This window comes from Argentina anserina, chromosome 6 (genome assembly GCF_933775445.1).
Source record: "Argentina anserina chromosome 6, drPotAnse1.1, whole genome shotgun sequence".
Classification (NCBI taxonomy): domain Eukaryota; kingdom Viridiplantae; phylum Streptophyta; class Magnoliopsida; order Rosales; family Rosaceae; genus Argentina; species Argentina anserina.
The window spans coordinates 28,623,836-28,650,762 of NC_065877.1; the positions used below are offsets into that span (position 1 = coordinate 28,623,836).

Consider the following 26,927-nt stretch of genomic DNA (forward strand, 5'->3'; position numbering starts at 1 on the left):
ACTTTTGATTAGTCAATCTATTTTGATTATGTTTTCTGCTTACTATTTTTCAAGTATGACGTTGGCATTGCCATGATTCTTGCTCGACTTTAGCTTAAATCGTCTATTGGAATTAGAAGCTTGTTTGTGTTGTATTAAATGTTGACATATTCAATAAAATTTCTCGTATTCCTTGTTTAAAGATGATCTCGTGAGAATTTTATTTGCCTTGACTTAGCATGAATGGTCAACGTTTGCAACTCACGTGGTTTTTAAATTGGCTGCTTTTGGGTTACATGAGACCCCAATAGCACTACATTGTGATTTTGGACCTTGAAATTTGGAAAACGAACCTCGGAACGTCAAAATTGACATTGTTTTTCCCGGTTACTGTTCCGGCGTTTCCGGAATGTTTTCCGGCATTTTGGACGCCTTCCGGCCACTTGCCGGTGTTTCCGGCGCCACCATCCGGTTCCTGCCAGCGTCTCCTGTCGGACAGTAGCCCCGGCCTCCTTGCCGGCCAGCTCTGACTGCCGCCGGCCGGTTTTCCGGCAACCGGCGCCGCTAGTTCCGCTGAGTTTTCGACGATATTTTCGTCGTTTCTTGTCATTTTTCCGACATATTTCCGCAGTTTTTACTACCACGTTTTCCAGTCCAAATTTCACCCGATTTTGAGTTATTTTGACATGGTTTTCCGGTTAATTTTCTGGTTTTCTCCAAGTAGTTTCATAGCTCAAACGATTTTATTATTATTGGTGACCACCCGCACCAAATGGATGGTTTTCCACCCTAATTGTTTGGTATTCAACTGCTCCAATACCATGTTTTTCCAACTCTTAAGTTGAAGAATGTAGTTATATTGCCATGTGATACACTCGATGGGATTGCACATTTGTTTCAATCCCCCCTCTTACAATATCCTACGGCGTATTGTCTAAAGAAGTTCACCGTGTCGTTGACTCTCTTAATTTTATTTTGAGCATGTCCCGCCGTGAAATTGAGTGTCTTGCTAATTGCGTAACCACCCACACTATCCTACGGTGCAGATAGTTGTTTTACGGATCTCGTGCGGAGATTGTGTTTTATATCTTCGTGCCTTGCTAAGTTTTTAAAGGCCCTACATGCCAATGATGAATTTTCATCTTGATATTTGTGTTAAGAATGGAGAGGAATAAATCTTTCAGATTTCATTGACATTAGCTTTTTCAAGCTTAGACAGTAGCTTTGTTAGCCTGTGGACATAGCTTTGCTTGCCTGCAACAGTAGGTTTATGTAACTCAATATTCTTTGAATCATGGGTTCAGTTTTGCTGTCTCCTCGATTTTGACATGATAATTTTTTTGTCATTTTGAACGAGATATGATGATTTGAGTTCTTTGAAATTCACATGATCATCTATTATTCATGTTCACGAAGCGATTGGAGGATCACCTCACCCGTGCTCCACACGGTGAGGCCGAGCCTGCCCCTCTCGGCGGCTCCATGGCATTCAGGTCGTCGGTGGCGGCATCCCCTCATTCATAGGAGCTTGTGATGCCTCCCGTGTTTTCTAATGCCTCCATGACAATCTCTGATGCCCATCGCTCATTTTGCAAAGCTTGTTCTTTTGCTAGATTTCAAGGAAGTCCTTATTTGCTAAGGCTCCAACCGAGAACATTTCATTCTTACAAAGTATTTAAGGTGACATTAGTGGACCATATCCAACCGAATGCGGACATTTTTCGGTATATTTATGGTATAGGTTAAGAGCATAGACGCGTTGGTCACACGTCCCTTTGCTTTCCACAAGGAACGCTGCATTTGCTAAGTTTTTAGCTATGATCATCATACTAAGGGCTCACCACCCTTCCCATCCTCTCAAATCTATTTGATTGGATACCATTGGAGAGTTCACCTACACGACTTTGATGATTTCGTTTTTCATATCTACTGGGATCGTCGTTGAACATATTATTCCTCAGGTTCATTCATTGCACGATCCAGCACAGCTCGGACTTGGTTATGGGTACAAACCTGCCGATTTTTGCATGGGGATATGTAATAATGTTGCATGCAGCGACACTTATTAGTTTTAGACCCACAACTTGCCAAGCGTTTAGTGCGTACCAGATGGTTACTAGATACGATCTCAACGTTATTTTCATTAAACGCCTATTTGGCTAAAGTTGTTTATGTGCCTCTATTGTAGTTATCTTAATGGTTCTACTTAAAATGATTAAGTATTCTGGTTGGTTATGATTTATGAATCACCAACACGTGTCCGCTATTTCCAATCTATAACCGTTGATCTCTATCATGCGATATTAGCAGACGGTCACTTTGATGAGACATATTTCCCGTCGTTAGGGGGAGATATGGAATGCTCACATTCCGGTTCTAACGCCAGGAGTTGACGTGGTGTGACACTATGTCTCATTAAGATCCTGCACTACTCAAAGTGAGCAAATGTGCAACGCATTATCTACCTCCAGAAAGTCAAATATTCGATGCTCAATGACTTTACCGATATTGCGAAAGTGACGAGATCACACATAAATGTTGTGATGTGCCGGTAAGGTTGGAACTCTCAGAATATGGGAAAATGTCATATGACCTGGTCCTAGCACCGTTGGCACCATCCCTGACAGTGGGAAGGAAGCCGGCGATGGCACCATCGTACGATGTGGTGTTGTCGGCGCCTGTGGTATTGCACCACAAAACAAGGGCGGCAAACGAAAAGATGGACTAGTAAGGGTCATAGCTTCGGTCTTGGCTCCTACCTAGATAGGGGGAGACTATTATTCTCTGGAATCAAAACCAGAAACAAGCGATGTGCGTAGGCACAAGTATTTCGCTCATCATCAAGAGATATTCTCTAAACATGTGTATCAACTAAGTTTCTGTGGGACGCTACATACTCATTTTGTTGATGTTAGAGAAGAATAGAAATCTCACGAATTGATCGTATACAGCACGCGGGTGTGTTTAATGGATTGATCTCCCATGATTGATGATGTATTCGCTTATGCTCTTATTCCGTTGTAAAGCATCAACGATGAGAAACTTGACCGAAGTGGAAAAAATCAATACAGGCTGAAGTAGACTTATTATGTTGGTCGTTGTTCGTAATTGTAATGATAAAGATGAAGTAATGCGATATATGCAGGACTTATGGCGCAAATATTGTGTCATTATCCTAGTATTGACTACGATGAGTTATATTCTCTCGTTATGGACATAATTGTTTTCCGCTACTTGATCAGTAATAGTGTCCTTGAAAACTAATTTGCAGCATATGATAATGGTCATAGAATATCTGTAAAGGGATCTTGACGCAGATATGAGAGTGTCCGAGGGACTTTAAATGCCTCCAGACCACGGAAAGCTTATGTAATCAGATTGCGACGTTCGAGAGAACGTAGTACAATCGATTGCAAGAACTCATACCCATATGTGTTCATATGAAAGCTAATTTTTGATTCTCTATTCCATCTAAGTAAAAATGATGAAGAGATTCAATGAGCTATAGATTCATATATGTAAGTGTTGTTGGGACACTATTGCTTTTATTATGACGTGATTAACTCTGCGTCTATGCATCGTCATTGGACTTGCATTGCTCCCTTGACATGGGTTTAGTTCTACACTTAGTGAACCAACACAAATCATATCCACACTAACGCCGCCAGCAGCTCCAGCAATATCAACGTACGCCTTGATGTAGTAGTCGACACTGGTAGCGTAAATGATGTGTACGGTTCCATCTCGGACCAAAATCAGTCCTTCATTAGTTCATTCCCCCATTTCTTTGTGAAAGACACATTGAATGTGACAAATCAGAATCTGTCCAGTTTCGTAGGTCAACTTCAATGAGACCTACAAGACAGCTCACTCAAATAAATATGGTGAAATTGGTACCGTTGGAAAGGTCTATGTGTCTACTTTTTAGGGACACCAACCATTTGTTCATAGCTATCATATGGAGTGAGTTATGGCCATTTTAGCAAAGTATGACAGTTCTGTCCGAAAATTTGCAAGTCAGTCAAATTTGACAGAGTACTGTGAACTGCTCCGGTCGAATTAGGTTCTGAAATTTATGTCATTGGAAAGCCACGGGTTTCTATTTTCTAGAACATTTTACGGTTCGCTGATACCTATTTTGACGAATAAGTTATGGCCGTTTAAGTGAGTGAAGGTCATTCTACCCGAGAATCTGATTTTCATTGCAAACTCTTGTTTTGAGTTGTTATGCAATCTTGTTTCCTAAGATCTAAGTTTGGCTAAGTATAACATGTATGATCTAAGAATATGTGGCTAGATTAATGATTAATCATTGGCTCAAGACTACGTTTGAGAAACATGTAATGAACGTTGTATACGTTGTTCTTTGTACTCCATGATTATGGCACTAATCAGGTGGAGTTGTTTCGTAGACTTCAAGGGGAGTCTACCACACATGATGCTATCAAATGTAGACGGTGCGTTGTGTTCTTTTTCCCTTCGATCAAGCTTTTGTTTTTACCCAAGATGTTTTTATTTTTCTTGACAAGGTTTTTACCGAGACAACGATGTGTGCACCATGCAACCTAGGCATGCGACACAAGAGGGAGTGTTCCGGGAGAATTATTATTCTACCCTTATGTGTGTCTTAGCCTTATTAGGTTTCATGTTAGAGATATATTTGCATAAATTAGGACTCCGAATCTTGCGGGATTCAGGTAATGTAATGTCTATATATATATGCCCTCATATCATTCAATAATACACAATTATTTCATTCTGAAACACATTAGCATTATTATCTCTTTTCTTTTAAAATTTTACTTCTAATACATGTGGGGAATGTAGTTAACTCATCCACATTATCATCTCTTTTCGTATAAATTTATTTTTGTCTATTATTTTGTTATTACTTGTATATCCTTTATTTATTAAAATATGAATTCAATTAACCTATAGTGTGAGGATTTTAATATAATTTTACAAGCGTTTTGGTTGATAAAGCATCATTTACTCCCTGAGACAGTTTCATGCCATCAAATGCTCTAGTTTTATATGTATTTGCTCTATCAAGTCATAAATAATCTGCAAAAAACTTTGCAAGAAACTGCGAACTCGCTCCAACTCCTAACTGCCTTACTTCTATAGGAGAAACAAGGCTACGAACGTGGACGCATGCCTTGAGTTGGCAGAACTCCTAATTGCCTATTACCTTTAGTAAAAGTTTGCACGAGATGCTAACACCAAAGCATGGCCATGCTTAGTCTCTGTCTCTCTAATATTCCACAGCGAGCAAGTGAAGAGTTGTGAATCGAAGCTTAATTGCATATCATTCCAATCAAATTAATTAAATAGAAATCAGGAGATAATAACTTTTGTAAGACTCCCCTTACGTACCAATCAATCCCAACCAATCCAATGAACACATCCATACGACCATACCACATCTGAATAAACATAACTACAAAAGGCATGATGGAGCACCAAACTAACAGTAAAATCAAACAAACGATTGTTATAATTTCCAGTTAAGAAAAAGCAAACCTGAAATATAACGAAAGAGTAACACGACTATGATAAATCCAACTACATGGTGTTCATATTGCTATTACTATTGTTTATATAATTCTCACCCATGACAACTCTACCATCCATTAGCGACGTGTAGCTGCATGGAACATTCAGAATCTTCTGTTGAGCTCTCCTCTCCACATCACTCTTCAGCCTATGCAACGCCTCACTGTAACTCTGTAACTCCTCTGGGGTTTGATCCATCATCTCCTCCTCCCACCACAACTCGGCGGGTACCGCCACTCCAGCCGCCTGTTTCCTCTGCTGTATCATTGTTGCCCGCTTCTTCTCCTCCTCCAACTGCCTCCGGGCCTCCAATAGCTGCTGCCTTAGCTTTGCCAAATGAGCCGAGTTCACGTATCTGCTGCGACGATCCGACTCCACTCCTATTTGAGAGTTGCTGTCCGCAAGGTAACGGTGGATGACGTCCTCACAACTGGAGCTGCCGAAGCCGAACATCCTTCCATTGCCGGAAACTACTATCGCTGCAGTTTCTGCGCCGGTCAAGAGGCTCAGTTCCGCTGCCTTGTTGAAAAGGCCCTTCTTGCGCTTCGAGAAGGTGACATGGCGGTTGCTGGCTGCTTCCACCTTCTTGATTTCCACCCTTCTTCGGCCTTTGGTTTTCTTCACTGACGGTGGTGGCAGTAATGCATTGGTATTGTTTAGTACATCCACGGGGGAAGACTGGACATTGTTATAGTCCGGTTTAGCCATGATTCAAAGCTCTGTAAAGGAAAAGTAGTATCATGTTGTATTATAATGGGAAGTATTGTGTACGTAATATAGAGTATTAATTAGTTGTGTATGTAATATGAAGTAATTTGATTCCTAAATATTTGAGTAAGGATATTACGTTGCTTAATTGGTCAGAAAAAGATTTTGCGATTTTGTTTCACAAATTATACTTTGCCTTACAGTCAGGAAATTAATTGCAATTCTCCTTTAATTTTTCTGCGTACCCTCATTTCTTTTACTTAAATTGCAGATTTCCCTCCAATGAAGGCTGAAATAGTGGTTATATAAACCCAGGGCGGATCTGTTTAGTGGGCAGCCTAGGCTGCAGAGAGAAATCTAAGTAATATGTTTTATTTGTACATACAGTATGCATCTCAGTTGGCTTATTGCATTCATATTCAACTTGGAGCCTCCACCACGTCCTGGGCTCGAATCATGCATTCAATTTTCTTTCTATTTTCTTACCCTCTATTTCCTATGTTTTCTTTTCTCCCTTCAATTTTTCTTCTCTTTTTACTATTTCCTCTCTATATTTCCGAAATTTTCTCCCTTTGTTTTCCTACTTTCTATTAGCATTTACTTACTTCTTGTTTTCTTACCTGATTATTTTTCTCCCTTTTAAAAAAATAGGGTTCAAGATAATACACATTTTAACCCCAAAAACAACATTGACAAACAAAAAATTCTTATAAGGGACTGAATTAGCCTAGACTAAATTTAATTCCTAGATCCGCCTATGTATAAACCAATGCCTAGCTAGCATGTATGCAGATAATTCATGTTATTATAGAAATTGATCGGTACATTAAACCGCATGCATCATCTACTATCACTACTACATAAAATCTTTCAATGAAAGGCTATGTTTGTAGTAATATATGCATGTTATGGTTAATGAAAATTCTTTCTGGATGATACTTATAGCAAGTTAACCACCCATCTCTTATTGACCAAAAATGTGATTGCAAGCTCTTTTTGTATGATTCTAGTTTATATATCTAGCTTCAATGTTCATAGTTACCAAAGTTTATAGCTACAAGCTTGAAACTAGATTCGTTTATTGCATATACTTTCATATTTATTTATCATGAGATATTAGTGAAAATTGAAAGCTACTAGGTTATGGAAGTGGTTATTAATTAATTTAAAATCAAATAAGAAGTTTTTATACTTAAAGGAAATGGAATCAATTTTCAGAGTAAACTTACGACGAATTTTGGATTGAGTGATGTTTACCGTGTTTAGACTCAAATTAACAAAATTTGGATTGCAGAGAGATATTGTAATCTTTATTCAAATAATTACTTTATGTCTTGATTAGGAGAGTCAAATTTAATTTTGATTCTCCCCATAAATTAAGTGTGGCAATCAATCAATTTGATTCTCCTTTATTTTCTCTCAAATTCTAACTTTTCTTTAATTTTAATTCTCCTAATTGGGTGTGGGGTTTTAAACCAGAAAACGGCAACGGCTAGGGTTTTGTTGATAATGCATGAGAGTTATATAAAAGTATATAACAAAGGCCAATTCATATCAGAGCAGTGAGAAACTGAAAGTTTCATATGTATACTAAATATATAGGCTAGGGTTCCAATCCATTTACTTAGCAGCTGGCATTCAAGCTTTCATTTAAATAGGCTAGGATTCGCAGAATGACGTAAAATAAAACTCTATGCATGTTAATTAAGCAACATTCGATGACGTCGAAAATGGAATGGTGATGAACTGATGAGAACACAAAGAAATTAAGGATGATCGGTAGCCACTCCAAACATCTCAATATTATCTGCAAAGACACAAACACTACTTAACATCTTGAACTACTAACATTGCACATATATACATTCATCTATATGTATTGATACATGACTTTGAAGTATTGAATTGCGCGCGTATACATATAGCACTAAAGAAGTCAAAGAACAAAGCTAGCTCTGACTCCTGATGACATCTTAAAGGGATACAAAGCTGGGAATGTGCATGCATGAATCCATGCTTTCTGTCACCTTATCAACCCGAACCCGCACAAGAATATATGCTCCAGACATCCAGGAGTATAAGTATACTGGAAATGCTTACGTAATGTAATAACCCAGAGTTCTCGGATTCAATTTGTATGAATTCTTAGAATTGAATAAACTTGGAAAATTTAATAAATCGTATTTTTCGCTTCACGACGATGTCAAATCGAAAACGGAACCGTCTTCGGAAATCTAAATTGGAAAAACGTTACGTTTCCGCGACGCGGGAGTCGACTTTTACTCAGTCGCTCGTTTCTGAAAACTTCCTTTACGAAAGTGGTAGAGCTCGTCGATATGATTTTGTGGACACGTCACGAGTTCTAATCGGACGTCGTACGTGAAAGTTATTAGCGACGGAAGTTAGTTTCCGATTTTAAAAAAGCGTATAAAAAGGAATTATTAGGAGCTAGGGTTTCCAATTTCAGAAACCCTCATTCTCTCTCTCTCTCTCTCTCTCTCTCTCTCCCCGAAACTCTTCCCCTCGGCCCGAGCCTCTCTCCCTCTCAAAAAACATTTTGCCGCCGATCTCTCAACTCCGGGCAGCGTGACTCTCACCGCCGGTCTCCTGCAACAACTCCACCACCGTCCAAGCTTCGTCGCCGGCGAGACCAGAGCACAGGGACCAGCTCACCATCGCCGATCCTCATCGCCGAAGTCACCTGCTAGGAGATTGGAGCCCGATTTGCGTCGCCGCCTCGCCCGCTGCTCGATCTCGATCGCCGCCTAGTTCAAGCTTCTCCGGCGACATTCCCGTGGTTTCAAGGTTCAATCTAGGTAAGGGTTTGTTTAATGTGATTGTTGAGATTGAATGGGGTGGAAATTGTGTCAATTTGGTGGAGAATCGGAGGAGGAGGTAGAGTGAGTACCGCTGCCTTAGGCGGCGCGTGAGGGAAGGTGAGATGGGCTAGAGGCGGCCTTAGGCCAGGTGCGGCGGCGCGTGAACAGTAATTTTCAAAACATTAATTTTTTTTTTGTAAAAAGTGATTTATGTACGGTAAATGTAAAAAGTAAATCTATATAGTAATTATAAAAGTAATTTACGTACAGTAAATGTAAAAGTAATTTACGTATAGTAAATATAAAAGTAATTTACGTACAGTAAATATAAAAATAATTTACGTACAGTATTTGTAAAAGTAATTTCTGAAAGGTAAATCAGTGATTAGTATTTACTGGAATAGTAATACGTAAACAGTACGTACATGAAAAGTAATATGTAAATAATACATATATGGAAAGTAATACGTAAACAGTACGTATATAAACAGTAATACGTGAACAGTAATTACGTAAACACCGTAAATTGCTGATCAGTAACAGTAGAACTATTTGGCATTTGAGGTTTTACGTAACGCCTAATCATTTCTTATCCAATCTAGGTGATCGACAAAATATGTAAAGGATTTGCTTTCGGTATTATGGAAATTACGCTTAGGAAAACAAGGTGAGTAAAATCTTACAGTGACAAATCTACCCTTAGTGATGATTCATAATTATGCTTATTTTAAAAGATTGAATTATGATATGTATATGATATAATGGGTTGTGTATGTGTATAAATGGTCAAATCGATACATATATATGGTTGTTATATTATATACTATCATATTCCTGTTTTTTCAAATGAGTTTATTTATAGCATTGATATTTATTTTATTCGAGTATGAATCGCTTGGTTTTTGTACAATAAACATGTGAAGATTGTTTTGTACGTGGTTTTAACTTGAGTTATGTTAAAACGTTTTCTGTCTTCGGACGTGTTAGCATGTTGGAACCTAGCCTTGGCCGGGCGACAGTTACGATTCAGTTAGAACTCTAGTCTATCTGTCGGTGTACTGCATGAGGGTAACAGATGGGTTACCGGCTTATAAGTACCCATATTTTTGGATATTTGGTAACAGATGGGTTGCCCAATGTCTGGCGGCGTACTGCATGAGAGGTAACAGATGAGTACATGGGTCTCATGAGTACCCGTATTATAAATGTATTTAGGTAAACATATGGGTTGCCTGATTTCTCATGAGCACTTATATTTTCAGATATTATTGGACAACCAGATGGGCCGTCCTGTGACTCATGAGTACATTTATAATTGAATGTTTTCAGTATTACCTCTTGTATTATTATGCATGTTATATTGTTGTTTTACTCATACGAGCTGTAAAGCTTACCGGGTTTGTGTTTACAATCCCGGTGCACATATTCGATGGTGTAGGGGATAGTTCTGCAGATTGCGAAGTTTCTTTACTTTATTTTGTGGTGAGGATTGAGAGGATTTTACATTTCCAGTTGATATAATGCTTGAATTATAAATTAGTTTGTAATAATCAATTCGACTGAGACGTACTATGAACTCAGTAACGATACGCTGTGACGATAAAATGATTTCGAATTATTGAGATTATTTTAGAGTTTTTCATAACTTCAATTTTTGAGTTCACACTTGAAATTTCGAGGTCGTGATACGTAATAGCAATGCTTGCCCTTGTACGTGCGTAGTTCAATAATTTACACATACTGTCGATCTTTAAGTTCAAAATCTCGGGTCCAAGACTCCTTATGCCACAATCCTTCATCACCCGGACAATCATTTTATTGTGGTAGGCATCTGTTACATAGAGCCTCCCATCCAATATATACTCCGAGTTCAGTTGCCTCTGGAAGTCCGGATTAACAGGAAACTCATGATCATGAGGTGATGGTAAACGTTGGAAATGCTCACTTTCGACATCAAAAGCAAGTATCGTAAGAGTACTGCGGTCAAGGCATATACAAATTCACTGAGGAAATCCATTCAGATATATCCAATCTGATTGTATATTACTATTCCATGATTTCCATATGAAGTCCACAGCATACTCAATACATCTCCAAATTCCTGAGCCAACAGTCATGACCGTCACAATCGATCTAGTCATCTAGGAAACCCCCAAGTTGGTAAGTTGAAAAAATTATTTTGTACATGCACATTACTGATTGATGAGACTGTATCCAGAGGCGGAACCACTTAGTGGGCTGGTAGGGTTATAGCTCAGCCGAAAATTGTGCTGAAATATTACCAAATATATGTGCTACACTTATTAAAGTTTGAGTTGGTGGAGTTGGCTAAACGCCAAGTTTAATTATTTTTTAATAGTTTTTGTTGTGGGTTCGATTCCCACCTTTCTCTTTTTATTTTCTCTTTTTTTATCCCTAATTTTTTCTGATCCTTTCCAATTCTTTTCTTTTTTCAATCTTTTTTTTTTGTTTTTATCTTTTTCATCCCTAATCTTTTCTTCTCCTTCCCAATTCTTTCAATTTTTTTCTCAATTTTGTTACCTTACATTTCTATATACTATTTTTTATTAGTAAATCTATATTTATTTCTATTCTCTCCTCTTTTGTTTTTCTCTTTTTTTCATCCCTGTTTTTTTTTTCTCCTCCTTCCCAATTCTTTTTTTTTGTCAATTGTTTTCTAAATTCTTTTACTTTAAAGTTTTGTCTACTATTTTCTACTAATAAATCTATATTTATTTCTATTATCTCCTCAATTTTCTCACTACTTTTCTTTAGTTACAACATATTCTTTACAATTTTTTTAGATATTTAATTTTCTATCAAAAAAAATTATGCCTTAAACCAGCCCTACAAACCCAAATTAAATAATCAAAATTAGCATTTGCAGGAACAACCCATGGTTTTTTTTTTCAAAAGCAGGAACAACTCGTTTAGTTGCTCACCGGTCATCGGTTTGGAAACAGAAAATTTGCCAGTATAAATAAAAAAAGTAGTCATGGTACAGGCAGGCAGAGGAAGCGATTGCATGAAATGACTACAGCTGCTTCAGAGCAGCCAGTAAGCCTCACCACTCAGATCGACGCGGCGACGCCGGAGACCTTGTTGTTGAGGTCCACCAAGAAGTGGCCGATCAAGTTAATTAAGGTATTTATGGCTGGTGCTGCAGGAGCCATTGACCAATAGACAACTGGGATTTCGTGAACTTAGGGTTTTGGTGAAGTGAGGATCTGAGTAAACAACGATAGAAGGCTCAAATGTCAAGTTCGGACTTCGGAGGGTATGAATATAAGCTTCTAAAGAAAACGAATGGGAGATTTTCGTGCACAAGACTTGGGGGTAAAGAATTTTGTAGTCTTCAAAAAAAGGAAATAGGAATATTAGAGGATGACTTCGGTCTTCTATATATATTAGATATATTATGGTGTTTTGGTCAAGGTACTTTGCATCGATTAATTAGTTTCTGCTGCCGCCATGAGATATGTTGATGCTGATATGAGCAAACAAGAAAGAGGAACATCATATTCGTCACCGTGGATTTGATGGTCCCATCATTACTGCCTCCGTAGAGACGATGTATGTTGAGCAGGTGCTAGGTTTCGACCCAGACAATAAAGATATCTTGTATATATCTGTCTCCAGCGACGACGTCAAATACTGAAATACAACATACTTTTCTGAAAGTCTGAGATACTCACGAATCGGCTTCGCGTGAGGATGATCCCACGGCCGGACTCTTACCAATTTTTGCTCCCACCCTGGCCAACACCAGTTCCTAAATCTCATCAATCATGTTCTGATGTTCATTACTAGGACGTGTAGTTACGCATCAAATTATAAACCAACATTTGATTTTATTATTGTAAGCTTTATTCATTATTTTTTTAACGTCCTTCTCTGATTGCTGGGATATAATATACAAGAGCTAGCTAGCCGAGCAAAGACTAATATTGCTTGAATGTACAGGCCAGAAACTTACACCTGCTTCTATATGCAATCAGATGTTGTCTAATGGCTTGTAGACGTATAGTACGTACTACGTACTTAGAGTAGCATATAGCAGAAGAGGTTCATGCATGCGCGATCGAGGTAGTCTATAGCTACTTGGAAACCATCTGCATAAAGAAAATTTCTTGGATGTATGCATGTTCGCTAAAGTACCGTACTATTAATTTGAATATTCGATGGTTATATAAATTCATCGAAATGGCGTTGTTTTGCATCCAAGAATAGTTTGAGACTTTGTGTACGTGAGAGAGAGAGAGCATTGAAAACATTGATCACTTTAACGTCAAAGCAACCACAAAACTGGTCTTCTGTGGTAGTTGCCTCTCTTTACTTGTTATTCCTTCATAACATCTCTCTCGCTCTATCTTTATTATTAAGTTATTATTCCTTGTCAAAACAATGGATCACAATCCGGAATTATAACATCAAAGCAACCACAAAGAACCGCCTGACAGACAAATGCTCAAAGTTGTCCGATCCTGTGGTAGTTGCCTAGCTAGCTACTAGTGCTTTGGCCCAACCTCCTTCGAACCAGAATTGCCGCACACTAGCTTGTTCCTGAGCAGTGGAGCAGACTTAGCAAAGAACGGATTTACAGGGAACATATTTGGCAAGCAACTGTCTTCAATCGCAAGGAAAGCTTTACAACAGGCAGGGCCTAATAATTCTGGTTTGAGACTCTCAACTGAGTCAAAGATTTCCAATAAACACCCCGGAATGTTCTGAACTGAAGACCGACAGTGTATTATGTCGTTTAATGGCGGCAGGTGAAAGGGGGGAGGTTGCGGTGGTGGTGTCTGATAAACTAGCCCGGTTGCAGCACATGTTGCCATCAGCACTAGGGAAAATATTGCTTGAGCTGCTCTAGACATGGTGGCAAAGCGGGAACTCCTGAAGTCCTAAAATCAAAAGGGTTATAAACTTATAATATATATGTTTGCTTGACTCATTGTTGGAGAAAGTAAGGCTCATTTATAGATCTTCAATATGAAGGTTTTATAATATGAGGGGGTTACAATTATATTTTATTCAGTAACAACTGTAATATGTAAGCATCATTACTCTTAGAACGGCTACACTCGTACTAGAAAACGCATTTCACATTACTGTCCTCTTGACTCTTGAGTGAAGATCAGAGAACATATAGAATGGTGGTATCGGCTTGTGTATGCTATAAGAGTTTAACGAGCATACAAATAAAGAGTGATTCCATCAAATATGCACACTGCAGGAATTGATTCCATTAAACTGTCCGTTAGTTAACTTGATGACTCCACTCCAATACCAAAAGAACAAAATGCTTGTAAAGAACTCCAGTAGTCCGATCTCGATACTGAAAATAAGAAAAAAAAAACCTTGCAGGGTTCAAAATCTTCAATATCATCAATTCTGATGGAATTGATGATGTGCCGATCCAAAACATACAAAAACAACCGTTCAGAATCGAAGCAAGGAGACTAAAACACCGGAAATTGAGCGGTCCACCCCAACAATAGCTACGGTGTAATAAGAAATTCACTGTAATAGGTAATTCTAAGAAACTAATTTTGCAGTACAAGGCGGATGATCATGGAAGAGCCGACAAAGCTGTGCGAGACAGCACTACAAAATTGCAACAAATTTGTTAAATACGATTCGGATCTTTGATAAGCATTGTCAATATTACAACTTGCTACTTTACCGACCTAATTGCTGAATTGTGCATGTGCCATTATCGATTTTTCATTGACTCTTATACACAGTACATTAACATGGCTCCAAGTACGACTGTATCAATATATAAATATACACACCAAAAACGAGTCCAATACAGAACACAAATCAACCTAAGCACAATCACAGGCCAGCCCCCAATTATTGAATGGAAAGCAGTACCAGTTGAAGAGAGTAATTCCAGTCCAAACACGGCTGGTTTTATATTAATTTCCTGTATAAGTAGTTCTTTTGGTTCTTATAAACCAAAAGCAATTAGCTCATGACTTGGTCAGGAAGAAAGGATTACTCAATCAAGACATAACTGAAAGAAATTGTAATCTTGGAGAAGAAAGTGGTGTCATTTTCATTGATATTTACATGATCATCAAAACCCGGAGTGTAGATGATAATTCCGACAACATAATGTACAGGGGGAGGTCAGTACAAATAACGTACACTTGATAGAGTTATTGATTTCTTCTATTTACATACGTAAAAGGAAATAATTACAATGGCTCATTTTGGGTACTGAACTTTGGGATAGAAGCTACTTTATCTCAACTAACCCGGTTGCATCTGTACACAGCTCTTCACCTTGACAAAATGCCTTTCATTAATACATCTTTGATCCTACACAAAGCATACAAAACTACATAAGCCGGCACATCCAGCAAGCAACATATAATTAGCTTTCAAGCAAAATAGGTTTACTTTACTACTAGACTAGAAGACTTAAAATTTAGTACTCTCTGACTATCGCCAGGTAATTGCTTGCAAGGAAATTTAAACACTAACATCACCACATGTTAGCACTACTTCAACCATGAACCACTTCCCTACGATAACCCCAACAGCATCAACACTGTCTACCAGGGCAGTTTTTATTTTTTCAAAATAAATATTTTTTGAGTTGACCGCATTACAAAAACGCAACGAAGAATCAAAATTTGTATTCATTGAATGATTTGACATCTTAAGTAGCAACTCCCACACCTCTCTTAAGTCAATTGAATATTCATATACCAAAACAATATACAAGGTCAAAGGACCGATCACCAATTTAGGCCAAAGTTGACCGCAGTGCATTGTGCAACACATAGAAGCATGGTCAAAATCTAGAATTATAGTCCGGTTTCATTTAAAAGAGAAAACTCACTCACTCTTCTCACCTACTTATGTAAACTTCTTTGCAAGCCTAAATATCTATTATAAGGCTACCCTCAATCCATCTTTAGAAACCCCTGAATTACCTCGACTCTTTGATCATACATACATTGGCCTCAATGAGCAAATACAACCCATTCACAACTACAAAATTGGCAAATAAATCTCCAAACAAGCTCACCTCAGACGCCACTTAATAGAAACCGTAGGGCTCATCCTTCTTCCTCCTCAGACTCGGGTACATTATCCGACTTATGATCGCCACTATCCAACCTTTGCTCCACATTCTCAGCCTTCGGCTCCACGCTAGTAGGTTTCGGAATAAAGGCCTCCATCACCGGAGGAGCCGAACCTATAACGGATAACAAATTACAACAAATCAACAACAAGATTGAATACATATTTCAATGCTCTAAACTTGTATGCATTCGTACAAATCAAAATTATTCAAAGCTCAAAACATGAATTAAATCAAATGAGCCTTAATTTCTTCATTAAAATTAATCGACGATCAAATTGTGCATTCGAATTATACAATTGAATTTACAAATAACACAAAAATAAATTGGAAAACAAGAATGGAGATGAAAACCTTGAGTGAAATAAGCGGAAGAAGGCCAGCCGCGGACGGTGGTGGTAGACATGGACTCCTCCTCGGTCAAGGGATTGGCGAGCTTCTCGACGAGCTGAGCGAGGCCGTGGGATCTAGAACGCGGCGGGGGGACCCAGTAGGAGGCGCCGGGGACGAAGGGGAGCCAATCGGGGGCGGATTTGCGGACGATGATGAGGTGGATGGCGTCCTCGAGCTTGCGGAGGAGGGGATCGACGGCGGGGGAGGAGTCGGAGGCGGCGGGATCGGTCTGGTCATGGTGGAAGGGGAGGCTGGATTGGGCGCGGAGGGCGATGAATCGCGAGGAGGAAGACGACGGCGTTTTGGGGGTGAGGTGGCGGCGGGTGAGGGTGAGGGTTTGGGAGAGAGACCTTGCCATGGAAGGTGAGAGAGAGAGAGAGAGAGAGAGAGAGATGTGGGAGGGCCAGGCAGTGCAGGTCTGAGGTTATATAAGGAAAATCAGATTTTCTTTTTTCTTTCATTCTTTTTATTTTTCGTTTTTCTTATTACTATATTTTAATTGTTAGAGAGGTCGGCAAGTTAGAACACCCAAGTCCCCAATTATCTATGCCTTTTCATATTGAAAGTGATTCATAACAATTTTCTAAATTCAATAGAGATTTGGCAGTCAACACGAGTTGATTATTGGGTATTTAGTCTTACGGTGGCTATTGCACATTTAAAAATCAGGAAGTCTCTTTTATAAAAAAATATTTTCTTATAAAACGGTATACAATTAGTCAGTCACGTATCTAGTTGACACGAAAAATTATAAAATAAGTTAGTTATGCCATGCATATTGCACCTATGAAACTGCATTATCGTCACATTATATGTATAGCTATAAATAAAAATTCCTTTAATTTCATGTTTTTGACATTTCAACGAAAAATTTGATTGTTTTTCGCTAACCTATTCCCTAACCACTATAATTGAAAATTGTTAAGTATCTCCGAAACACTATAATCCAGTCGAGAGGAGATTATCAAGAATATGCTAGAATTCTTATTTAATGAATTTTACCTCTGTTCAAATATAAAAAAAAAACCCGCCCACGATAACTAGAGAACTCTAGAAGCTATCTCGATAGTAAATCACAGGAGAATTAAACATTCATATATAGTCTATGATGTTAAATGTCACTTGTTGGATTATGACCCCAAGGTCCGAACAATATTACAACCAATTTATCAAAATCTAGTTTTCCTCCAAAAATTTTCAGGTCACTTGAAAATAGATCAAACAGAGAAGAACAAAGAAATAAAGGAAGAGCTAGGTGACAACTTAATTCCTATTGGAATCAGTAGCAATAATACATCAACAGCTTCGTGCAACTTTCATAAACAATGTCGACGACAAACTTTTAACTGTGTGATATGGTGAACTTGTGAATGGGATCATGAAAATGAACATATTGAAATACCACAAAGTTTTCTGTAGACAAGCGGAATTTATGTTTTCCCCAGTGGAGAAGTGCATTAACGAAACTAATTGATGCAACAGAAACCCGATATGAATCTAAAAATTTAACTATGTTCTCCATTTTAAAGTTCTCATTATAAGTTACACCGTGTTGCGAAATAAATTTGAACTTAACAGCTGAAAATAGCATCGATTCATACATATCGATCCACGCATACATGAAGGATATTATTATATATATCTATACATATATATATGTATATATATATATATATAGTAGAAGCTAAGAACCACCCAGATGTTCATAACGGTCTGTATGTTCACAGCTCAGGTTGATGACCACCTCTATCAGAAAAGCTCCTTTTCACATTCTCCTTGGTCTCATGCATAGTTTCTCCTACAGCTCTGGCTGCCGATTTAGCCGTGTCCTCCACAGTTTCTTTGCTTTTCACGAAGCTCTTGCTCAGCGCTTCTTTCACCTTTTCTCCAGCTCCACCACCGCCTCCGGGACTGCTAGATTGATCAACTCTTGCTTCATCATCACCACTGGTAGTTCCCCTAAAACTTCATTCACTCACACAGCACAGATCTATATCATCCTCAATTCATCGATCATGACATTCCCCTCGGGATATATAAGGTAGCAAAAACTTAAAGATGCATGTTACACAATGCTCATGCCAAGAAACTCATAACTATAGTGACTACACGCACTTATACAGAAAATCGTTGCTAAACTCGCTAAGAATCCATGATCAGGCCTCAGTTGCACAGTTTCCATCTAGCTATTAGACATGCATGAACAATCATAGATATATAAAATTTCAACACACATAAATACTTTCCCATATGACTAACAAGCCAATTATTCCAAAACAAATTAAAAAAACCCCAAACCATTACAAAATTGATGGAAATGAAGGACATGACGGAGTTTGCATCATTTTAACTTTCAACACAAATTAAGTAGTGTTACTACATGAAGAGTAGGATAAGTAGCTCGATGATGGATTTCATGAGGAACTTACTCCAAATTAGGAGGGAAGAAGTAGGCATGTAGTTGCGATGTTAGCGACTTGAGCTTGTCCCGGTAACTCGAAACTTTCAAGGGGGAAGATGTATAGGGAGGGAAGCCATTTTTAAAGATCTCCCACAACGATGGTTTGTGAATTGGTACTTCTTCCCTCTCTCGTTCTTCGCCGTCTCGAACTGTAAAGGCAGAAATAGAGACGACGAAGCAGAGGAGAATGAGAATAATCGGGGCAAGGATTCTGGTGTGTTTGAGTTCCATTATTGTGCTGCAGATGGGTTCTGAAAGGAGTATCGAGTATTATGATGCTGGGAACCGCTTTAGATGAAGAAAACTGAATGAGGTGTCCTGCTTTCGGGACACGTTTTCAGGTCAGGACAAGTGTCGGCACACAAGTGCTACGTGACGTTGCATGGTTCTTGGTGTACCCGTCGACGCCCCCTATCATTTTTTGCAAAGATACGTGTAAGTTGTTATGTAATTTAGAAAATGAATCATATATACACTCCCCGGCCAAATGTTCTGTAAAAATATTAAAATCCCTAAATTTCCTTCAACCCTCCTTTGTCGAAAAGAATTGGAGAAACCCTAGCACTAGCAGAGCAAGGGTACATTTGTGCTATAACTGATTAGATAATCAGGTTTACTATTCTCCACGGCTCCACTAATTAACTACGTAATTCAAAATCTACGTACAACAAAAATGTAGTCACAAATATTTTTACTGCTTACTTGTTTAGTGAAATTTTCGGTGAATTTTTTTTTTTAGAACAAAAAAATTATATATACTGCAGCAAAATATATATGAATTATAGGCCATTATTAATTTCAATACATCAACTTTTGAAACATAACTTTTAATACATTAGATATCAAGTCTAACTTAATATATACACACGATGTCATTGACGCCATTAATTTATAGACGGGTGTTATAATTTGTAAGGACATTTGGTCCCCTCGTGGTTTTAACCCTGAGAAACCTTCTCCTTACATCTCTAGCCCCAATTTGAGAGAAATTTTCAAAAATGGCCTCTTTTTAGCCTCTGAATTGATTATTAATCATGTTTTATCAAACAATTGAAAAATAACCATATTAGGGAACTAAATGTCTCATATACCCTCATCTAAATTACTATCGATTCCCAACCTTTCAAACCACAAAAAGTGCATTACAAAAACAAGAGAAACAACTATCTTGAATGATCATAATTTTCAATGGCCGGAAGCCCACTTCCCAATCAACTTGTGGCATATGCTATTAGACGAACATGATCTTTTTGATCGGGTGAAGTATAAGTTTTATTTACAAACGAATTACCAAATCTGTTTGTGTTGATGATCAAATCGAAAAGTACTTTTGGAGAGCCTATGTACTATTCCCTATAAATTAATCTTAGTAGGAATATGTAATACAAATGCTAGCTAGCTATGTATATTTAATTGATGTTCTCTTAGCAAATTGAAAATGCAAATGAACATCAAGGAACTATCAAATGAAACATCAAGGATGAACTTTATCACTCTTGTAGCACTCTCTTAGATAAGGATCCAAGGGAAGAATGATCTTTCCTCCATTGTTGGATACGAGCTCTCTAAATGATCGTATGGACTACATGTAATGGAGATCAAAGATCAACTGATGATCAAGTGACAGCAAAAGAATGATCTCCAACTTTTGGCTTTCAAACTCTTGGGTAAAAAAGAGAGACGTTAACGAATTCTGTACTCCAGCTCACCTCATTCCACTGCATTTGCTTCCCTTAGAAATTCAGCATAATCAGCAAGGAAAAACATGGTGAGAAAAGAGCACTAACCAGATTCCTATTGGCGCATGAGGGGTTTGAAACAATGAATGAAGGTCGGGAACTCACTAGAAATTTAAATAAGGGTATATAAGACATTTAATCCCCTTGATATGGTTATTTTCCAACTGTTTGGTAAAACGTGGTTAATAATCAATTCAAAGGCTAAAAAGAGCTATTTTTCAAAATTTCTCCCAATTTGAAGGATTCCCAATTCTCCAAATCACAACTGCCCTGCCTACAGCGTTAACGCCTGTCATTGCTGACCTCCTCTTTGTTTCTGTCTCATTTTTAGTTGCTAGGTCTAGAGTCAAAGAAGTGAGTACTGCTTTGTTCATTTGGGTGCTGATCGACAGAGGAAAAAAAAGATATGATGGAGAATGAGCCGATGGGTCTAGTTGGAGTACCTTAGATTGGAGATTTGAGGACTTTTAGCGTTGTGAAGAATAAGAAGACGGAGATTGAGCCCCGATGAAGATGAGGGGTTTGGGTCCTGGGTATGTTTTGGAAGAGCCCTTTCTAATAAGGACGTTAAGGACTTGGTAAGGACCTTCAATCTCCACCCTCATATCAACTGAATGGTTCTAAATTTTAAAGACTAAAGTAAGCACGAATACACCCAATCATATCACCCTCTTCCCTCAATCCCTCCTCTTCGTCTGCTTCCCAGCCTCCAATTTTCTAAGGTACCCAGTTTTAAGTTGCAATCATAATAACTTGATGAAGCCCTTGGTACCCTTCTACTTCGTCATTCATCTCAGTTTTTTTGTTTACAGAAGTAAAATAACACTATTTAGATAGTATACAACCCAGTGCCCACAAAACCCACTCTCATGGATATTGATCTAAGAAAAAAATCAGGTAGTTCTTCACTTCTTCCCAACTTATCGATCCACAACAACCCACTAAGAATCTAAGATGGCAATCAGAGCCCAACACGGTGGAGTTGCTCCATTCAAACAATCTCTTATTTCAAAATTCAGTTAAATGGGTGATTATAACTTGAAGCCTCCGATGTAGGTCTTCCTTCATCATTTGGCCATAATATTTGATTTCCCCCAACGAACCGTTTTCCGGTCAAAATTTCAGAACTTTCCGGCTGAAAGTACTTGTGAGATTGGGAACCGATGGAAGAGGTGGTTTCATAGAGAGCGGTGGAGATGGAGATGAAGAGGGTGGCCTGATTGGGTGTGTTCATGTTATTTTAGTTTTTAGAATTAGAACCATTCAGTTGATCTGAGGGTGGAGATTGAACGTCCTTAACAACTAAGTCCTTATTAGAAAGGGCTCCATGTTTTGGATTGCATATGTATCTACTTTTCTTTCTGGTCCAAAGGTTTTGATGTAAGTCCTCAATTTTTATAACACAGATTCTTGTGGGTTTCTTATATGTTCCATGGAAATTGAAAGAAAGTTGCTGCGTTGGTTTGGTTGGATTCTGATTGTGTGAGATGTATCTCTGGTCTATCTATTATCTCATAGGCTTTGCCCTCTTTGGGTGTAATTAGCAAGTAAGATTGAAGTTGTAGGCTTGTAGCAGAAGTTCTAAAATTTATGGGCGAATGGGGATTTGAATGGATGAAGTTGGGTTTGTGAAATGTGAAGAGTGAAAATAGTGTGCGCTGTGCAAAAAGCATTGATTGATGGCACAAGAGATCACACTGTCATTAACGGTATCCACCGATTTTGTATCAAGTTTCTAAGTTCATGTATCGAAGCCTAGATTTTATAATTTGGTGTATAGAAATTAATAGTGGACCTAATTTCAAGGATAAATTTTTCAATGCTACTGCACCACGTGGTAATACATAGTGGTATACTATTTAAATTACAATTTGACATACAAGGTTTAGTTAGAAAAATTATATTTAAGCTATTTTGTCAAAGACTATTTTGAGTTTCTTTCTAAAACCATACACCCTACACTCTAATACCATAAACCATAAATCCTCAACTCTAAAACCCTACACCATACACTCTAAACTCTAAACCCTAAACCCAAAATCTAGTTTAAAATCATCAATACTCATAAATGTCATTTCACAAATAATAAAAATATGTTAAATCATAATTTTAGTGTAATAAATCTACGTGTCGAAATATAACATATAAAGAGGACCACTAGATATCGTCACGTGGTACTACGGTGACATATACAATTTTCTCAATTTCATGTACGTTACAAGTTTGATCGTAAAAAATATCAAATTGTGATCTTGGTGTATCTATGTACGTATTATTTATCAGTCTTCCGATAACGGATTGTAACTAGCTTGGTGTTTTATTGCACTTGATTTCTGACATTACTTTTGTTGGCATAGGCTTATGCCCGCCATAATCAGCACAACTATCAGTGCATTAAGGCTAGTGTATAGCACAGTCTTACAATACTAATAGCAAATCAGCCGCACTAACTACGCAATGGGCCTCCCCGCGGCCCAAATTGACTACGGACGCGCCCTCACGCGCATCTCAAAGAAGGCTCCAGAGAGCACCTTAATCGGACGTCGTCCCACATCGAATGGCAAGTAAACGATCCACTTCAACTCAACAATAAAAGGTCAGACTCTTGACCTTACAAGGTAAGTACACTGAACTCCCTACCGTAACTCTACATAAATTACCATCGCCCTAACTTAAGCGTCAGAGAGTCGAAGACCACGCCGCCGTGGTCTCTACTTTGACGACGTGTACTACCTGTGGCAGGAAGGAGACAAGGAGTACGGCGTACCATATCCACGAGGAGTACGGCGTACCATATCCACGAGGAGTACGGCGTACTAAATAGAGTATAATCACAGCATTAACAACTTTATATCACAAAGTTGTGAGGGACATAGTTTGAAAGACGTATTTTCTTGAAATTTGACCCGTACGTACGTATATAACTTCAATGAAATTAAGGCATGTTTTACTTAACAGTTTCATGGACATGCTATATGTAGATCCATACTTTTTCCACCAATCAACAAATTAAGCACCAAAGCAAACACATTAACGCTTTTGATTTGGGGAATTTCTGCTTTGTCACCATGTCTAGAGCAGCTGAAACAATACTTTTCCTAGTACTTAGCGCAATCGGGTTATTAGCGCAAGAATCACCATTACCGTCACCCTCTCTACCACAACCACCGTCGTCACTCTCGCCACCACCTCCCACCCCCTCTAACATCCCAGGCCAACTGCCGCCATCAAACCCAGATGACATAGCAAAGTGCTGGTCTTCACTTCAAAATATTCAAGGGTGTGTAATGGAAATCTTTACCTCAATTTTCACTCCCAAACTACAAGTCGGACCTGCCTGTTCTTGTGCTCATAAGGGAGCTCTTGTTTAAGTGGAAATGTAGCTAATTCTAAACAAAGCAGTACGTAGTAGGCAATTATTGCAGGAAACAAGTTTAAATTGATCATCATAGTCGAGCAGGCAAAGTTCGTTTTGTAGCTGCGTAGGTGTTCGATTGTGATCAATGAATGTTTGACAAGAAATAGTTGAAGAAATTTTGTTTAATTGATCGGTTTGAAACAATTTATAAAATTATAGAGACTTTCATAGTTCCGCATGTTCAATGATCTATCCTAATCCTTCTGAAAAAAAAAATGATCCATCCTAATGCGACCTTTTGAATGTTGTTGAAGATGCATGCTAATTTTTATGAATATCTCCTTCTGAGTTGTGACTGGGTGCGTGTTGCTAGGGCTCTCACCACAACGTAGTTTAATTTATTGGTATAATCATCATATTTTGGTGCTTGGTTGTTCATCATCGATCGAGCGACTTCTGCATACCACTGCAAGTTTGCAACCTTCAAAAGTGGCAAAATGAAGATATATTACATGTAAGCTCGATGTTATTCACTTGTACTATGTACTTAATTTTAAGGTCACATATATTCATGCACTGAACTAATCACTAAGTTATGAGACAACTCACGTCCAGTAACTTTGCTGAAATCATAACACGAGGTTTGGTTGTGTGAGAATTCATTTTATGCGTCACAATTGATTTAGTGATGATCAAACAGAAGCCTTGAACATGTTTCAAATGATCAAACAGTCAAACCCAATATCAATAACATCAAAAAATAAAAATAAAACTATATAAGCAAAATTCACTTTATCTTATTTCAAAGCCGCGAAACCAAACCTTCCTCCTCCTCCTCCTCCTCCTTCAGAAATCCCCAAATGGCATCACTCATGGCTTCCCAGGCTTTCTTCTCCCAAACCCTAACCCTAACCAGACCCCCCACCCCCTCCCCCACACTCAAACCCTTCTCCTCTCCCTCCCCTCCTCCCTTCCTCCACCTCAACCCCTCCACCCCCAACCTCCGCCGCCCCCTCTCCGTCTCCGCCGCCACCCACTCCCCTCCACCTCTCTCCACCGCCCCCACTCGCACCCTCACCACCCTCTTCGCCGTAACCCTAGCCGCCTTCCGCGCCGCCTCCCTCCCCGTCGTCACCTTCGCCTCCCAGTCCCTCCCGGCCCTCGCCTCCTCCGCCGGCCCACTCTTCTTCGCCGCCCTCAACGACCGCCCCAGCGGCTACCTCAACACCCCCCTCACCGTCGTCGCCGCCGGCCTCTCCAAGTGGCTCGACATCTACAGCGGCGTCCTCATGGTCCGGGTCCTCCTCAGCTGGTTCCCCAACATTCCGTGGGACCGTCAGCCGCTCTCGGCGATCAGAGACCTCTGTGATCCCTACCTCAATCTCTTCAGGAACATTATCCCTCCGATTTTCGACACGCTGGATGTGAGCCCACTCCTGGCTTTTGCAGTGTTGGGGACTCTGGGGTCGATTTTGAACAACAGTAGGGGGATGTACTGATGGAGATGGAGCAATGTCGGCGGCTTCAGGAACTGGTTTTTGATGGGATTTGGGGGTATGGTAGTTGTTATTAGGTTGTGTTTGCTATAATTTTTGATGGCTTGTTCCTAATGTGATAGCCTTTTGTTTTTATGGGGATAACTTTCGGATTCGGTATGAAATACATAAATTTTTACACTTTTGTATGGTTGTGGCTTTTGGTTCTCTGTTTAGTATTTGTTTTGTATTGTTTTTATATTGAATGTAATGGTAGACAAGCTTTTAGGCAACTCCAGTGTGAAACTCTAGTTACCTGAAATTGGAGTGTGCCATCATGCCATGTTTGAGCAAACCATGAACCTAACCTTAACTCCTGTCCCTCCTTCCTTGGTGGTGTAGTTGGGTTATTATGTCACTTCCTTCCATTCAAGAATTTGTGTTCCAAGTCAAAATGTTGCCTCCAGGTGCTTGTGACTGAGACGCAAGTCATTAACCGACTTCCACCAGAATATCTCAGGGCTGTCTTTCTTTACCTTAAGATAGGCAGAGGTCATTTTTCTTATATATGCTCAATGCGGGTGTACGCATGCTTTTTCTGATAGGATCTCTATTCAGCTTTTATATCACAGAAACAGTATCAATTACTATTATCTTCCTCAGGCCGTATATCTGTTGTTTTCACACGGTTTGGTTTATTTTTATGGACTCGTTGATGTCGTAGTTGATGCCCCTGCTAGAAAACCAGTACCGACTCATGTGAGGGAAAGTTAACCATCTTCTTTCTATATGGCCATATATACGTCCCGTGCTTCTCGTGGATTTTCATAGCCCTGCTTTGAAAAAATGTGATACACATTTGAAATGGTTGCCTGAGTTATTATGTATTGTCATTAGAATTGGCAAATATAGTATTCCATAGGAACATTGCTAGGGTTAGAAAGTTGATTACTGTTTTACTTGGTATCGGACTAATCAGAATGTGCATCCCCTTACATCAGCTATGCACTGCACAGATTGATGGAGAGGGGTTATGATAGTTGATCTGGTTTCACATTTACACTTGAAAGCAGGAGATCTGGTTTTAAGAGTGATTAACTCTAATTTGCAGGGTTCTCGTTTAAGTAGTTTTTGTGTTTAAGTTAGAGGTTAAACAACTTAAACTCATCTTCACCCAGACAATTTGACTTTGGTGGAAATATTTTGCAGAGGTCTTTGATTGCTTGTCAAGTTATCCTTCGGTATAAGTCTGGTCTATAGTCAGTTATCATAATATGATTGGGAAATGGTCTTATTAATGTTTGGGCAGCATAAGAAACTATTACATATGCAGAAAG

At 38.9% G+C, this 26,927-nt stretch overlaps 4 protein-coding genes across 4 annotated transcripts; 1 reads left to right on the plus strand and 3 right to left on the minus strand.

The window, feature by feature from the left end:
• Positions 1-5,544: 5,544 nt before the first annotated feature.
• Positions 5,545-6,243, minus strand: LOC126800131 (agamous-like MADS-box protein AGL29). Its single transcript, XM_050527419.1, has one exon. The coding sequence runs from the start codon at positions 6,241-6,243 to the stop codon at positions 5,545-5,547; it is 699 nt and encodes a 232-aa protein (XP_050383376.1).
• Positions 6,244-15,161: 8,918 nt separating this feature from the next.
• Positions 15,162-16,944, minus strand: LOC126798984 (uncharacterized). The gene is made up of 3 exons (XM_050526086.1): positions 16,519-16,944; positions 16,108-16,278; positions 15,162-15,392 (listed from the first exon to the last, which is right to left on the minus strand). The coding sequence occupies exons 1-2, from the start codon at positions 16,913-16,915 to the stop codon at positions 16,139-16,141; spliced, it is 537 nt and encodes a 178-aa protein (XP_050382043.1). The 5' UTR covers positions 16,916-16,944; the 3' UTR covers positions 15,162-15,392; positions 16,108-16,138.
• Positions 16,945-18,191: 1,247 nt separating this feature from the next.
• Positions 18,192-19,284, minus strand: LOC126799575 (uncharacterized). Its single transcript, XM_050526805.1, has 2 exons — positions 18,987-19,284; positions 18,192-18,522 (listed from the first exon to the last, which is right to left on the minus strand). The coding sequence occupies exons 1-2, from the start codon at positions 19,247-19,249 to the stop codon at positions 18,279-18,281; spliced, it is 507 nt and encodes a 168-aa protein (XP_050382762.1). The 5' UTR covers positions 19,250-19,284; the 3' UTR covers positions 18,192-18,278.
• A 5,652-nt stretch (positions 19,285-24,936) lies between these two features.
• On the plus strand, positions 24,937-25,805 carry LOC126799377 (ylmG homolog protein 1-2, chloroplastic-like). The gene has a single exon (XM_050526576.1). The coding sequence runs from the start codon at positions 24,976-24,978 to the stop codon at positions 25,612-25,614; it is 639 nt and encodes a 212-aa protein (XP_050382533.1). The 5' UTR covers positions 24,937-24,975; the 3' UTR covers positions 25,615-25,805.
• Positions 25,806-26,927: the final 1,122 nt, after the last annotated feature.

What these genes read in the sequence shown, in the direction of transcription:
- LOC126800131 (XM_050527419.1), bottom strand. Translation starts at nt 6,243, where the DNA reads ATGGCTAAACCGGACTATAACAATGTCCAGTCTTCCCCCGTGGATGTA.
- LOC126798984 (XM_050526086.1), bottom strand. Translation starts at nt 16,915, where the DNA reads ATGGCAAGGTCTCTCTCCCAAACCCTCACCCTCACCCGCCGCCACCTC. An exon ending in TTCCGCTTATTTCACTCAAG is followed by an intron (nt 16,279 to 16,518) that starts GTTTTCATCTCC and finishes TATCCGTTATAG; the next exon opens with GTTCGGCTCCTCCGGTGATG.
- LOC126799575 (XM_050526805.1), bottom strand. Translation starts at nt 19,249, where the DNA reads ATGGAACTCAAACACACCAGAATCCTTGCCCCGATTATTCTCATTCTC. An exon ending in TTCTTCCCTCCTAATTTGGA is followed by an intron (nt 18,523 to 18,986) that starts GTAAGTTCCTCA and finishes GAGTGAATGAAG; the next exon opens with TTTTAGGGGAACTACCAGTG.
- LOC126799377 (XM_050526576.1), top strand. Translation starts at nt 24,976, where the DNA reads ATGGCATCACTCATGGCTTCCCAGGCTTTCTTCTCCCAAACCCTAACC.